This window comes from Stegastes partitus, unplaced genomic scaffold (assembly GCF_000690725.1).
Source record: "Stegastes partitus isolate 25-593 unplaced genomic scaffold, Stegastes_partitus-1.0.2 Scaffold83, whole genome shotgun sequence".
In the NCBI taxonomy this organism is placed as follows: Eukaryota; Metazoa; Chordata; class Actinopteri; family Pomacentridae; genus Stegastes; species Stegastes partitus.
Window position 1 is genome coordinate 493,993 of NW_007577814.1, and position 16,491 is coordinate 510,483.

Sequence of the window (16,491 nt, forward strand, 5' to 3'; positions counted from 1 at the left end):
CCCTGGTCTAAAGAATGCATATAATCTTGTGCTTTTCTACTCTGTTAGTCACAGCACAGCTCTCTAGATTTATCATGGTGCCCTTTAAGGAAAGGTTTGATCTTAAGTTTACCTAAATCTAGACTAACCCACCTAACTGTGTCTAAAGTAGATAAACTAGCTTCCCCTGAAGCAGCGATATCATTAAAATGCTGTTTACACATTGTTGCATCAATGTTCACTTCAATAATATCTATCGATGCCAATACAGAACATGTACGAGTTCACATATGTGAGCTTTAAGGAATATTTTAATTCTTGTCTTGGTACTGCCACAAAAATGTAAAGTTTGAAACTAAGTTTGCCTTTTAAGTAAAAGTACTTCTTCCACTTCACCACACAAAAGAGTTTTTTAGAAACCTATCCCGATGAGTTATTCTTGGACTGTCATACTTTGTTTTCTGGTTTGTCTTTTTTTCACGACCACAGCCTTTGACATTTCAAAGGCTCATTTTAAAGTATTTCAGCTCCAGCATCTTGTGACTCTAGTAATGCTTACCAGACCGCTTCATGAAAACATTTTTAATTTCCATTTTTCTTAAACTTGAGGTGTTTTTAACTAAATTAACACATGAATATTCGTCCTCTGGCAAACTTTGCTTGCACCGTGTAGCAGTGCTCGCAGTATGCATCCAGTGACACATCTGTTTGCACTTTTTTTTCCTCCTATGTAGGCATTTGGGTTTTGCTGCTAGTAAATGTAAAACAGGCCTGAAGGACTTGGGTCATATACTGCACAGCTTGTAACGCCTGATTCCTGCTCAGTCTGGGATGCAAAATAGTTTCCTCAGCACAGATTTCAAACGCGAGACGTAATCGTTTTCACATATTTCACTAGTGTTACCTAAATAAAGGCCTGATTAAAGGAAATTGTCATTCCAAGCATGAAAGATGGTTGTATTGGTCCCGACAGAAATGAGGCACGACCTGTGAGCCTTGCAGCCTGCACTGTTATCGTGGGTAAGTGAGTCTTTAGCCGAGATAGGGAGCGTTGTGATAGTTTCTGCTTAACCTCCGTCTGCTGCAGCGCTGGCGTTTGCCCCCAGCGCCACCTCCCTCCATCCACAGACACTGTAAACAAGTATGTTTCCAATTAGCCGTCTCTGAAGTCAGCTGGCTGCTAATGCTGATGAAAGACAAGGCTGCTGTCAGCGGCCTCTTCCCAGCCACGTTAAAGCAGCTTCTTGAGCTTCCAGGGCTTAAAGGGGGGTGGGCACGGTGAGCCGAAACCTTCATTAGTTTAACTGGGTCTATAAAGATGGTAAGGCTCTTTTTAATTGACAAAGCAGATTGCCTCACTCATTACAGAAACTGGTTTAGCTTTGCTTTCGTGCGGCCAAATGCTCCATCAGTGGAGCCAGAGTTTGCTCTTAAGGGTCTCTTTGTGCATTTTAACTCCTGTCCTGTGAATCTGTACGTGTGTGTGTCTGTGTGTCTGTGTGTCTGTGTGTGTGTGTGTGTGTGTGTGGCTCCTTGTAAAGCAAACAAAAATAAAGTGCATGCCAACTTGTAAATGCAGTGGCCGGGTGTAAATTCTTCTCTCAAGTGTGGTCATGCAGTAAGATGGAAAAGTAAACCATAATAAGTAGTGCCGTTAAGCTCTTTTACGGCAAGTTCAGCCGGATATTCTCGGTGTAAAGTATCTCACATCAACATCAGCATCTTAAATACAGCGGTTGCATTAGCGTGCACATACAGCTCCATCACATTATGTTCCTCTGTTTAATTAGTAATGGAATTTAAAGTATCGCATTTAATTTCAGCCTAATTGAAAGGTTTTCAGAAGGCTCTCCAAGAGTCTCGGAGGAAGCTCTGAAATAATGGAATATTGAATCGTAATTTCCCCAATGGAGACGGCTTTTGAGCTATTATTTTACCTACGTACTAATCCATCTCTGCCTCTCTCTCCGCCCACAGACGGTAGAGAATGGGCTGTGTCCAATGTAAGGATAAAGAAGCAGCAAAACTCACTGATGAACGGGAGACCAGCCTTTCACACAACTCGGGCTTCCGCTATGGGTCTGACCCCACGCCGCAGCACTACCCCAGCTTCGGGATCACCACCATTCCCAACTACAACAACTTCCACAGCGGCGCCTCGCAGGGAGTGACCGTGTTCGGAGGCGTCCACACGTCCTCGCAGTCCGGGACGCTTCGGTCTCGGGGGGGAACAGGTGAGAGGTCGTCTGTGAATGCACAACAGCAGGGGTTAATTGCTGCAAGTTTTTACCATTTTAGCAGACACTTTTTTTCAAGACAAACACTTGACACATTGGCAAAGCCTCTCACGTTGTGTTAAGACCATCACGTGACACTAAAATGCTGCTAATAAAACTAATGAAGCTACGCCGTAGTTTGAGCAGCACTTTGACTCCTTTTTAGTCCTTTTTTGCTTCTATGCAAAAGGTTACATGAGAAAATTATCACTCATCACAACTGTGCACATAGCAAAGAAATATGTTTCTGACAATGCACAGATGGATGTTTCCACCATTTTTCCAGTCTTTACGCTCAGCTAAAGTTGCCATATACTGTATTTATTGTACAGACATTTGAGTGGTATTGGTATTCTCAGCTAAATGTCTACAAGACAGGGAAAAATTCTGTTTCCTAAATGATGGTGCATCTTGTTTAAGACAAGGTGATACTATAAGGGTAAAATATGTTGCTGTCATTAAACACGGGGTTAAATTACAACCAGGATCATTTTAACGCTGTAAATGTCTCTGAAGCTCATTCAGCGTTTGGCCAGAAACAGCTTTTATTAAAAGGGACACTGGCTGATCTCAAATTAAGTCTATCAAGCTTTGGATTGTCGGTTTATTCCTTAGCTTACCCAATTAATATGTGACTCTTCTCTTGTGTGCACTGATATTGTGCTACGGAAGATAAATGTCCACAGCCCGCAAGTTAATGGAAAACAGAGTGACCTAAATTATCGCCGGTGCTCTGTGAGGCACATCTGACAACCAGACAGGCCAGACAGGAAAAATGCAAAAGTGCTTCCAGGGTGGAGACATGGGCTGTACAGACTCTTATTTAAGATTTTAAAGGTACACATGATGTGTGATGCATAAATTAGCAGCGTCTCTTGCTTTGATGTGGAACTATTTTCTGAAGGAACGTCCCAGCACACACAGAACGCTACATCTGTGAAGTCAGCTTGTATGAATAAGACATTACTCTGGGAGGGCAAAGTGGAGGAACATTCATGTCCAACGTTGTAAAACGAGAGCTTGAGTAAAACAAAAAAACACTCTAAACAAAAGTCAGCAAGGACAGAAGTGGAACAAAAACCTCAGCTGACCTCCCTGTAAAGACGTCAGCATGAATGACTGAGAGACAGTCTGCAATTTTGGGCAACGCAAGATTCAGAGATCATCGCATTGACGGGCAGCACTGTAGCTCTGACTGTCCGGGGAGGCTTTAGATCCAATCAGAAAATGAAATCATTTTATAGTTTCAGGCTTATTAAGAGATACAGCGACCCCAGGGCCTTCCTTATCAGATCAGTAGATTTTGATTGGCCTCCCTCATCTTGGCAGCAACTGTTCATTCATCATTTTTAGAGGATGCTTTGTCGGATAGAGTCGCGTCAGATTTCTGGTTTTGTTTGCAAAACAAGGAATTTTGTTCATTTGCTGCAGTAATTTATTTTTCCTATCATAGTTTTGGCTGACATGTTATTAGCTTATAAAGTTATATTTGGGAATAAATGGCATGCCTGACAAATTTAACTCAAACATTATCCCCCTTTAGGCTCCAGATTTGGTCTCCACCAACCCCTGTGGGAAATATTTGCATCTTCAGCTGCTAAAGGCTTCATTCTCGTGCAGTTCAGTTGGTTTGTCAGAGCTTTTTGACTCAAAATAGTTGCCTGCTGTGGCAGAAAATCAATATAAAAGTTGCAGGACATCAAACCAAAACATACAAGTTGCAGGCCGTCAAATCCAAACATTAAAGTTGCAGGCCTTCAAATCCAAATATTAGAGTTGCAGGCCGTCAACCCAAAACAATGAGTAAAAGTAATGAACTGAATTACTTTGAAGAGCTGAGGAAAGATAGAGTCAAGTGAAAATTTTCCTTGAATTTCTTACATTAAGCTTTTGCACATTGCATTTAGTCATTTGGTACAATAATGTTGACATAAAAGAATTAGTGCAGCTTTAAAATCAAACAGCACAAATATAAAAACAATGCTACTTAATATTCAGGAGGAAAAAACCCTGAAAGTTCTGAACAAACACCTAAATAATGAATACAAGTTTTTGTAAAGCCAAAGACACAAGTTATTAGATGTTATGTACATAAATGATAAAGAGAGGCTAAAGTCTAGCTGGTATTTTTCAACTGAGGAATGATTTCAAACTATGTGAGCATGCCCACAAGTATTTCAAAGTTAAAGTTAAGAGTCTGTAAAACCTCTAAAATAAGATGCTGATCTGGAATAGTTGTCTGTTAAATTTTTATTTTGTGCACAAGTTTCTAAAATTAAGCAGCAGATGGGGTGTGAAGAGTAAGAAGGCAGTGATTCTGATTGCCATTACATAACAGGCTTCCCATGTGTTACACAGATGAACGAACCCAACAATGAAAAACCCAGCGTAATATCTCATCCATATAATTCACCTCTGCTAACTCCAACCACCACGTCTTGTTTTTTTCTGCTGCAGGGGTGACTCTGTTTGTGGCTCTTTATGACTATGAAGCCCGGACGGAGGATGATGACCTCAGCTTCAGAAAGGGGGAGAGGTTTCAGATCCTCAACAGCACGTAAGTGTGAAAACATCTGCATGACAGCATTAAAAAGGGGTGGCGGTCGTGTTTTCCTCCCCCCGTTTATCGTCTGTCGCGAACGTTTAAAGTGCTGCGTTTGGAATGAAATGTCTGAGGGAACTGGTCTGTCTGCTGCAGACTGAACCTGATTTATGCATCTGACTGCTGCTGTAATGATAGGTTTCTGACAGTTTGTGTTATAGAAAGAAGTTTTACGTTAGTCAGCTGTGATGCAGAGATAGTGAGAGGATGTCTCTGGTTTTACTGATCGGGTCCCTGTGTTTTCACGTCAAAGTGAAACTAAATTCTTCTCACTTTTTTGGGGAAGTAAATATAAACAACAATGAGCTTGTGTGTATGTTTTTCTTATTTCAAAAGAGAATAAAACAGATTTGACAGGGCATTCCCAACTGTCATAAATCTGAACCAAACATTTACCCCAACTATGCTGAACAATTCAAGTTTTTAAATCAAAATTGCAGCATTCATAAGATAAACATCTTGCAGCACGTCTGACCGAAGGTTTAAATTCTCACTTCCGTAGTTCTACAAATTCACGCCGTCCTCATTCTGTAACGATTCTGATGGTATCTCATGTGGTAACGCTCCATCACATTTTAAATCTATTACACGGTGAATATTGAGCTGAAGCTTTACTTTTTAAACAAAAAATTGCATCAATCGAGACTTCATCACCACCTGTTGTTGCTAGGCAACCCAATTTTAACTTCTGTGGTGTGCTACTTACTGGAGCTCGTTGTCCTGTAATAAACGATGTCATGTCATTGGTTATCAACATGTTAAAGCTGTCTGCCCATTATACAACATTCAATGTTCAAATTAAAGGAAAAACCCAAACATTTGACCTCGACAGCGAGGGAGTCCGGCGGCTCTGGTTTTGCTGCGAGATGCATTTTTCTGGCATCCTTTGAGTCCATTTGTCCCCTTAAACGTAAGGGTCACTGCAAATAAATACTAAGTTGTTCTATGCGGTCACCTTTATCCTGTGAGGAAACACTTCTGTCCCGATGGGATAAAAATGTGCTGCCATCCGTAGAGAACAAAGAGTGGTTCGATGTGTATGAAAATGATATGAATCACACCCTGTGGCCCCCCAGTTTAACACCTGTGGGTGAGTTTGGACCAGACACCATCTTCAAAACACCATCTTTTGGAAGAATGGTGTTCATCCATCCAGTGGAGTTTTGGGAAACCAGTGCCAAAGAGCATTATATCTGTCCTTACTAAAACACTATATATAGTTTTTTCCTTTAATTTGTCACCCGTCTGTATTTACTTAACAAGTGATATCTAGCAAACTTGGATAACTATCTTTGACTCACAAAGGAGAAGCTGGTTATTCTAGTTTAGAAATGTGCTGACAAAAAAGCAGACAGTCCAAACTCACAAGTGTGTATCGTTAATATCAAAACATACAGCGCTCGAATGGAACAGTATCTGCAATCATTGTCTCTGTGGAGGTTTGAGTTTAACATATATACTGAATATAAACTCTCCAAGTCCACTCAGACATTTACTGTCCCTGTCTAATTATAGTACCAGCTTTTTAAATATCCAAACAAATGTGTAAATGAATGAAAATGCATTTTTGAAATTCAATTTAAAGTGATTTTTCTCCAAATCTTCAGGGGCAAACAAACAAAACAGCTGCTTGGGATTTAGTTGTTCTTTTAATTCAGATGCTCTCAACTGTGTTGCGTCCTCTATATTTAAAGTGTTATTTCTGCCTTTCTAAACGACGTTTAAATGTTGACGTGTCTCTCCGTGTATTCCAACCTGCATCTTCCGTCGACTCTCCGTGGTCCTCTGTTCAGCGAGGGAGACTGGTGGGAGGCCCGTTCTCTCACTACAGGTGGAACTGGATACATTCCCAGCAATTACGTAGCTCCTGTGGACTCAATCCAAGCCGAGGAGTGAGTAAAACTTTTCTTTTTTTTTTCACGTGAGCACACACAGCCTCGGCCTGGGAGGCACGGCAGCTTCATCACCACAGTCATAAATATTTGACAGCTTCTCTCACTACCTTTAACGTGACAGAGTCGCACGCACGTCTGAAAAAGACTTCAAACAAATAGTTTTCTATATAGTTTGATTCTTTTTTTTCTTTTCTCCTCCCTGCAGTTGGTATTTCGGTAAATTAGGTCGAAAGGATGCAGAGAGGCAACTGCTCTCCAACGGCAACGCCAGAGGCACTTTCCTCATCCGGGAGAGTGAAACAACCAAAGGTACTCAGACTGAACATGCTGACATGTTAAATGCTTTTACACTTCAGGAAAACAGACAGATGTGTTTGCGGATAAATGAATATTTAGCAACACTTAAGTTTAAGTAAAAGCTAATTATTTATAGATAATCTTGGAATAAAATCACTCCACCAACATGGCAGCTTGGCTTGATGTCGTCACGTCATTACTGTGCAGCTGCTCCATATTCATTGCCCCATATCTTTTGCACAATATACTATATAAATGTTAATTTTAAATAGTATCCCACACTCTCACATGTTCTATAATCCCATTAAGACCAACTCAGTTACAGTATATATTACCATAAATGTCAGTTTAGCTCTTTATCTGGGTGTCGTCTTGGTTCCAGGGGCCTACTCTCTCTCCATCCAGGACTGGGATGACATCAAGGGAGATCACGTCAAACACTATAAGATCCGCAAACTGGACAGCGGAGGCTACTACATCACCACCAGGGCCCAGTTTGAGACGCTCCAGCAGCTGGTTCAGCACTACTCTGGTGAGACTCTGCGACCAAAAACGTCTAGACGTGACCGATGTTTCTGGTTTTTCTTCTTTTTAAAAGTACATTTCCATAAATTTGTCATATGGTTTCATATTCAAATTGCACGGTTAATCCAGCCAGGGCCGCAGGGCTGTGCTGCCGACTGATCGTTCCATGCCACAAAGGCATGCCTCGACTGACTGACCTGTCTGTGAAAACCAAAGACGTGTGGGAGATCCCGCGGGAGTCGCTGCAGCTCATTAAACGCCTTGGCAACGGCCAGTTCGGAGAAGTCTGGATGGGTGTGTATCTTTTGGCACGAATTAGGAATTGGACAGCTGTGGGCAGTGTTGCACAACAGCTGTATGAGATAGAGTTCAGGGAGAAGAATTTAAAATTTTTGCTTCATCTTGTTCCATTTTGACTGGAACATGATTTCTGATTGGATTTAGGGCTTGAAAAGGCCTTTAGACGAGTTAAAACTTGGTATGTATGTGGATTATGTGACATGGTTTATGTGAACTTGGCTCAGGTGCACGCTGTTTTTAGTTCAGCTGACTTCAGTCATTTTTGCTGCACTGTGCAGTCAAATGCTGCATATGTGCCTGATCTGCAGAGACCTAAACCTGTAGAAACAAGTTCTCAACCTGGATTAACTTTATAGTCACATTTAAACCTAAATACAATTTCTCAAACATTTTCTAGAATTATTTGGCTCAACATTAGACGCATGCTGTATACAGATAGATGTCATTTCAAAATAAGATGACGACAACCTGTCATTTATTTATATAGTTTTGTGTCTTTATTTTTCAGTATTTGTGTTTTATTTGAACTATATTACTGTCTTTTTATGGTCACCTGTAATGCCCTGATATGCTATAGTAAGCCTCATATTTACATGTATATACAGCTGCAGATTAAATGCTTTTATTTCCTTTTTAAACTAGGAGAAACACTCATTTCAGAACTGATATCTTAGTAGATTTCAACCACACATTTTACATTTGTTTCCGTGAATCTATCTCTCCAAACCTCTCACTTGTCAGTTTGTCAGATTCCCTCGACATCCTGTTGTTTAAAAGCCGAATATCTCATTTTCAAAGTAAAACACTGATAAAATATTAACCTTTTTTTTTTTGTCAGGCACGTGGAACGGCACCACCAAGGTGGCGGTGAAGACGCTGAAGCCCGGCACCATGTCGCCCGAGTCCTTCCTGGAAGAAGCTCAGATCATGAAGAAGCTCCGACACGATAAGCTGGTGCAGCTTTACGCGGTGGTGTCGGAGGAGCCCATCTATATCGTCACGGAGTACATGAGCAAAGGTAGATGCTGTTTTAAGCGACGGGACGCTATTAATATTACATACATTTATTCTTGCACACACCTACACAGTGTTTACATAATTTATACATCTGCATGGACAGCACAGTATGTGTCCTACTTCGATGCGTGATGCTCAGTCCACATATAGTTTATCAGGATTGGTTGGGACATCACAGAGATCTTCAGGTTCCACAGCAGTAATTAACTAAATATATCTGAGCCAAGTGTAACATTTGTGGCAGAAATCCCAGAATTACACGCAGCATTAGCTACAAGTTGCTGCTTTTTTAAAAATCAAATGCGAGATAAGATTGCGACAATACAAGACAGCGGATTAGAACTGACGCTCTATCTGTCCTTTTTTTTTTTTTAGGGAGTTTGCTTGATTTCCTCAAGGACGGAGAAGGGAGAGGCCTCAAACTGCCAAATCTAGTGGACATGGCAGCTCAGGTACGCCGCTGAACATCTCGATGCTGTACACTGTGGATTTGCAACTAGAGAACTGTGAAAGAGATTTTTCTTTTTTTCAAAGAGCTTAATTCGCTTTAATCGCTCCCAGCTGTTACTAATTTACTCGTTTAAGCTCAGTGTTACTCATTTCCATCTTGATGCTATGGCAGTGTTTGCAATTTCATTAAGCAAATTCTCACGTTAGCAGACCAGAAGAGCAGAATTGGAAAGGTGTCCTGAAGGAAGTACATTGTTTTTACTGGAATAGCAAAGATCAAACATGCAAGCAGCTAAAGTTAGTGATTGAACCTGACTGGTGCATCACTTATTTGCCACAGTTTGTGTTTTATCCTGCAACTGTGATTCATAACCTCCTCTGAGTTGATAAGTAATCACACCTGACACTGGAGTTTATCTTGTAAATATGACAAATCTGTCTATTGCAGTCCCACTTTTTTTGGGCTGATGAATGAAATCCACAAACCTGTGTAAAAAATCTTGCTTAGCACAGATTTAGTGACCTTGAAGCTCGTTCAGTGATACGACGTTCACTGGAAAAAATAACTCCCATGTCCCAGGTGGCAGCAGGAATGGCGTATATTGAGAGGATGAACTACATCCACAGAGACCTGCGTTCTGCCAACATCCTGGTTGGTGACAGCCTCGTGTGCAAGATTGCTGACTTTGGTCTGGCCAGGCTCATCGAGGACAATGAATACACGGCCAGACAAGGTAGGAATACTGGTCATAAATCCTTCACTGTGTCCTCTATCTGCTCAAAGCCACTAATTTATTAAATCAGGTTGCACCATGACAACAAAGGTACCTAAGTGATGTCAATGTGTAGGAAACATCTGGAGCGCAGTCCGCTCAAAAACAACCGGCTGTGCAGAGTGATCAGGAAAATCACTGCAGCATCACAAGCCGGGACATAACCTCCAGAAATAACATTAACGATTCCTTAAACTCTGTCATCTTCCTCCTTGAAGGCATAATGCAGACACATCTGAGCACGCAGACATAACACACATGTGTTTTAGATTCAGTGTGGTTTACAGTTTGCAAGGATATCATTATGAGTTATAAATGTTCATTCAAGTCTGCTTAGAATTCCTACGAAAAAAAATATGCCAGAAAATCTGTTTTTAAGTTATATTTAAAGTAGTCCAGTGATAGTTGTGTCTACGCAGCAGGTGATCTGAGGGATGCCACCCGCCTTGTTAGCAAAATGACCAAAATGCATTCCACAGCTTTTCTCTCTGAACACCAGAAACCACAGGTCGGTTTAAAAGGCATTTTATTGATTAAAAAAAGAAGCCAATATTGCTGTATTTATTAAAGGCAGAAGCTGTAAAAACATGAAGAGTTGTTGGATTTTCAGCTTCCCGACAGGCCTTGAACAAATCATCTGTGACATAATGTTCAGCTGAGATACTGAACTAAACCTAAGCTGGAATGAATGTTATTGTATCAAAATCCTTTAATTCCACGTGTGTCTTTTAAATCTTAGCCCAAAATAAGTTGTTTGCATTAATGGGCAGGCCCTGTGATAGACTGGTTACCTGTCCAGGTGAACCTGCCTTCACCCTAAGTCAGCTGGAATAGACTCCAGCCCCCCATGACCCTAGTGAGGATTAAGCGGTGTATAGATAATGGATGGATGGATGCATTAATGGGATTCTGTAAAAAACAAATAAATAAAAAAAATAAAGAATCACCTGGAAAAAATTCTGCCACTTTTGGCTGAACTGCAGGCTGTGTTCACACAGAGCTGATAGAAGACAAGTACAGAATTAAATCAAAGATGTAAGCAGTAAAACATCTATTGAATGTAGGGCCACCATATTATTTTTCACTAGTGGTAGCACCTGTGGGCACTTTGGACAGTGCTATACATGTTAATTCAAAGTTTTTTCAATTTTTGTGAAATAAATAATCAAAGAAACTACTTTTCTTCTTTTTTGGGGGATGAATGCCAAAATAACTGCGTGATGTTGCTCAAAACAACATTTAGGAGTTATCTCGTCTTTTAGCCATGTTCTTCTGTTCTCATAGAAGCACAAGACGTTAAACTGCATTTTAAAAAAAAATAAATAAATAAAAGAGCCAACAGTGAGTGGAAAAGCGTCAGCTGTAAAAAACGCCCAGAAACTCGTTGGGGGTTCAGAGGCTTCACCTGAAGTCATCCATGTATGTGCATGAGTGTGTGGGCTGGTTCATGATGTGCAAGCAGTGATTTGTTAAAAAATAACAAAGCACCTGCTATTTATACATCCATGGGTACGCTGCAATCAAGAACTACAAAGTGAGAAATCTGATTATACCAATGCTAATGCAGCATGCTAAGTATGCATGCTAACAGCAAATGTTCGTCATATCAGGAGGTAGTTTTGCAGCAATTTACTTTTAATGTGACGCTGTTGGACTGAAGATCAGACTTGTGACTTGTGAGCAAACCTTTTGCACGACCTAAATGTTTCTATAATGCTCTTTAAGTCCTCAGCCACAGCATTTTCTGAAAACCTTGTTGTTGGAGGAAGCAGCTTGCGGCCTGGCAGATGGTTTCTTCCATTTAGTCAGTCCCAAGTCGCGTTTCACACACATGTACATGCACAGTGCTGTTTCAGAATAAGTACAGTAAACGTGCGTGAATTTGTCTTGTGGAGGTCAGTGGAAAACAGAAGCATGTGTGGTTAAAGCATAGCGCAAAAACAGCCCAATATGTATTTATACAAGTGCACCGAGCTGGATTTATGGCAGCCAATGCCCTGAAGTAAGCACTTGTTAAACACAGGAATCAATCTGTCGCTGTGCTGCTTGTTGGGAGGATAAAGAATAAGCGGTTACACCCTGAACCACTGGAGTGTTGTTCTCTCCTGAGTCAGATGTGAACTACACCAGGAGGACTTCCACACTCTGTTAGTCACCCCGTCAACATGTTCACTCATTTGTTAGCAGTTTAAATGTTTACTTGTTCGACCTGGGCCAAGTGCAAACTGAGACAGAGATAATGGAACCGGTCCGTTATTTCCCCGGTGGAATGTTATTATTTCCTTTTGTCTCATCACTAATGAAATCACAGATGAAGGGAAAAAAAAACCTCCACAGTGACGACTGACCTACTTACTCCTAGTAAAGGTTATTGCTGTAGTTTATCTCCAGGAGTTACAGGAGTGAAAAATGTTGCAGCAGTTTGTTCACAAAATTTGTTCGTTTTAGGTGCAAAGTTTCCCATAAAGTGGACGGCTCCCGAGGCTGCGCTCTACGGAAAATTCACCATCAAGTCGGACGTGTGGTCATTCGGCATCCTGCTGACGGAGCTGGTGACCAAGGGCAGAGTGCCCTACCCAGGTGAGAGCGCTGAGCTCCGTGCGTTATGCAATCACTTCTCAATTCCACCTGATTGCTCATGTTTGATTAATGCTGGTGTGAGCGGTCGAGCCTTGATGAGACACGAGGCTCTGTGTGCTAAAAAAAAGAGCAGCATGTTGCATAATGTACACGACACTGTGCATTATGCAGAGAAATGTTCCCGTCTGAATGTGCGAATGTGAAATGTTCTTGTTTATCTGCCATTTTACATTATATTTTAGAACCATTCAGTGCTCTGTGTTTATCAGTCTCACTGTAATGGGAAAAGGGTTTAAAGAGGCAAATTTTACAGTGATTTAGTGAAATAATGCAAAATACAGTGATGTAGATGAAGAAAAACTGCTTGTTAAAGTGAAACAAATCTAACGGTAACAAGGACGTATGTCACGATAAAAAAAAATCATGGTGGCCGCAGAATGTTGTGAACATCTAAACTGTATGCAATGGAGAAAATTTAGAGGGAAAGATTTTAAGTTGTATGTAAAGTAAAGTAGTCCAGCTTTAGTTGTTTGTAGGCAGCAGGTGATGTGAGGGAGTGTCAGAGAGACGCCATCACACGTGTTAACAAAATGACCAAAATGCTTCCCTCATGTCAACCCGCTGAACTCAAAAGCCCACCAGTGGCTTTAAAAGGCATGTTATCTTTAAAATAAAATAAAAATAAGAAGTCAAAATGACACCAATTATCGGAGCCATAAACTGTAAAAACAAAAAGAATTGTTGAATTTTCAATTTTCCGACAGTCCTTGAACTAATCGTCTGTGACATGCCATTCTATTAGGAAACTTAACCAAATTTAGGCTTAAAATCATCTTATTTAATCAGATTAACTTTATTCCACTTTCCTCATTTGCAAAAACTCATCAGTTTACATTAACCAAATGACACATATTCTGGGACTTATTGTCATTTTTTTTTGTAAATTACCAAAATAACACCATTTATCAGAGTCAGAAACTGTAAAAGCATGACAAATTGTGGGATTGTTATCTTTCCAACAGTCCTTGAACTAACCATCTGAGACATAATGTTCCACTGGGAAACTTAATCGAATCTAAGTTTCAAATCATGTTGTTTTATTCAAGTCATTTATTCTACATTTATCATTTAAAAATGGGCCAACAATAAGCTGACTGTATTAACCTTCATTTTGTGAAATAATAATAAGATATGCAGTGATGCAGATAGGGGAAAATAATCGCTTGTAAAAATGAAAGTATGTCATAATAATGTGGAAAAGAAAAAACAAACTCTTAAAACAATGTTTTCTCGGTGGCAGCGGTATGTTGTGAACATGTAAACTTTATGCACTAGAGAAAATGTAGAGATTAAGATTTAGGATTTTAGGTAGAAAAGCATCAAGAATTGTTGTATTTTTAACTTTCTGACAGTCCTTGAACTAATCATCTGTGAAATAATGTTCCACTGGGAAACTTAATCAAATCTAAGCTTAAAATCATGTTATTTTATCAAGATCTGTTTATTCTATTTGTCTAATTTAAAAATGTACAAAAACTAAGCTGTTTGCATTAACTGTAATTTTACAAGATGCAGTGATGTGGAGGAGGAAAAAAATGCTTCTAAAAATGAAATAAATGTCACAATAACACTGAAATTTGTCATAATAATGTGAAAAAGGAAACATAAAGAAAACAAATGGTGGCAGCAGTATGTTGTGAGCATAAGATACTTGCAATAGAGAAAGTCTAGAGGTATTTACAGTTAAAAATGAGTTAAAGTGTGAATTTCACCACTCTTCTCTCCCCAGGCATGAACAACCGCGAGGTGCTGGAGCAGGTGGAGCGAGGCTACCGGATGCCGTGCCCACAGGACTGCCCCTCGTCCCTGCACGAGCTGATGGTGCAGTGCTGGAAGAAAGACCCGGAGGAGAGACCCACATTCGAGTACCTGCAAGCCTTTTTGGAGGACTACTTCACTGCCACTGAGCCTCAGTACCAGCCAGGGGATAACCTCTGAGCGACCGCCGCCCCCCTCATCTCATGTAGTTCCACTGGTTTCCCACCAGAGGGGGCCACACACCACCACACATTCTCTCTCTCTCTCTCTCTCTCTCTCTCTCTCTCTCTCTCTCATCCTGTGGCTCTGATCTCAAAAGCTCATCGACTTGACTTCTTGACTTCCAAGCTTCATAGGAGACGGAGCAGCAAAACTGACTGTCAGATCAGAGGATGTTTCGGAGGTGGAAGGGGACGCTGAGATTTCAAAAACAAAAAAGAAGAAAAAAAAACAAAAGACTGCCATGGATGAACGACATGAGTTGTGTTGTGTAACTTGTACGTAGTGTAAATACAAATTGCTTGTTTACTTCTCTTTTTTTTTTTTTTTTTTGGTTTCATTTTTTATTACTTTTGATAATTTGGAAACGTGTGGGGTTTGGTTTTTTTTGTTTGTTTTTTTTAAATCCGAGGTTACAGTTGTTTCAGATTCACGGCTCGTAGAGAAACACTCACAGCTGGTTCCAGATCTCCACATAATAATCGTTGGAATGGTGACAGTTAAAAATTGTGGACTTGAAGTATCTCTGAAAATTTTTTTCCGGGAGTCCGCAGACCTTTTTTACGAGGTTCATATACTTCTCTCCTCCTCTTCTCAAGGAACTTAGATGTACTATAACACCTGTTCTTGCCTTTTCATGTTTAGTAATATTCTTATATTGTAAGGGAATGCCTTCATGCTTTATACACACTAACTTAATGCATCATGGACTCTTCCACCCGAACCCCCGAGCTGTACGGCATATAAGTGCATTCATTGCATTTCAGCTTCTGCCAATGATTTTTAGATCGGCTTAAAGTAACTTTTAGTTCAGCTTTATGCAGTTTGGAAAAAAGGGGAGGGAGATGACTTCCTCTCCGACTGCAGCCATTGTTCAGCTGACTGCTTAGTATACTGATAATATTTTAAACTGTATGTTGCATTAATGTATGGCAGCAGGCTGTGTACGAATCCTACATTGTCTTTTTGCTTCAGCGGCCACACAAACAAACAAACAAACAAACAAACTGCCATGTCATGTTGAGAATGAAGGATGTGTACCAGTGTTCGTCCCTCCATAATGTGTATTTGGAAATAACACACCGAGACCAAATATCTTTTGTTTAATGTTGCTATTTTCCTCAACACTTTGGCCAGTCTTCTGTGTTAAGATTACATGTGATACTTTTTATTTTTTATCCACAACATTTTATTATAATTACGTAACGTTTCTCTTTTTCTCTGCGTGAAACGGTGCATTCCAGGACAACGCACCATCCCTGTGTGTCTTTATGTTGCGTTCTGTGGGTAAAAAAAAAGTGAGCAAAAACTGTGATATTTTTTTTTGTATCACTTTTTTTTTTTTTAACCCTAATTTAGTAGATTTCCAGAAAGTTTTTGGTCTCTTGCATTATTTATTGTCTCTGTCTGTTACTCGTACACAACTGGTTTTGAAATAAACAATCTTGCTATTATTATGCCACTATTTAACGCTGGTTTTAAAGCTTCTCTTGACTGCGTGACTTCATATTTGGCAGCATAAATCCATCATCGTTGCGAAAACACTTGCAGCTGAAACGAGTGCGGCGTCTGCGAGAGTGATGGAGGCTTGGTGGTTTTCCCTCAGGGCGAGTTTGACACAAAGACAACACGACTGAATGTATGCAAATCACCTCATGGGTGTCTACCCTGCGGTTAGTGGACAGAGGTTAGTCGAGCAGAGTCTAATTTAATAGGAGTGTTTCATTTACGTTGTATATTTTCTCATGTGTTTTATTCAT

At 40.3% G+C, this 16,491-nt stretch overlaps 1 protein-coding gene across 1 annotated transcript in view; it reads left to right on the forward strand.

Annotated features, from left to right (window-relative positions):
- fyna (FYN proto-oncogene, Src family tyrosine kinase a) overlaps positions 1 to 16,199 on the forward strand; it is a 23,735-nt gene extending 7,536 nt beyond the window's left edge. The window contains exons 2-12 of the mRNA XM_008276912.1: positions 1,957 to 2,213; positions 4,713 to 4,812; positions 6,651 to 6,749; positions 6,958 to 7,061; positions 7,432 to 7,581; positions 7,704 to 7,868; positions 8,713 to 8,892; positions 9,267 to 9,343; positions 9,922 to 10,075; positions 12,563 to 12,694; positions 14,484 to 16,199. Coding sequence (XP_008275134.1) covers positions 1,967 to 2,213; positions 4,713 to 4,812; positions 6,651 to 6,749; positions 6,958 to 7,061; positions 7,432 to 7,581; positions 7,704 to 7,868; positions 8,713 to 8,892; positions 9,267 to 9,343; positions 9,922 to 10,075; positions 12,563 to 12,694; positions 14,484 to 14,692 — 1,617 coding nt within the window. The 5' untranslated portion in view covers positions 1,957 to 1,966 and the 3' untranslated portion in view covers positions 14,693 to 16,199. The remainder of the gene's footprint in view (positions 1 to 1,956; positions 2,214 to 4,712; positions 4,813 to 6,650; positions 6,750 to 6,957; positions 7,062 to 7,431; positions 7,582 to 7,703; positions 7,869 to 8,712; positions 8,893 to 9,266; positions 9,344 to 9,921; positions 10,076 to 12,562; positions 12,695 to 14,483) is intronic.
- Positions 16,200 to 16,491: the final 292 nt, after the last annotated feature.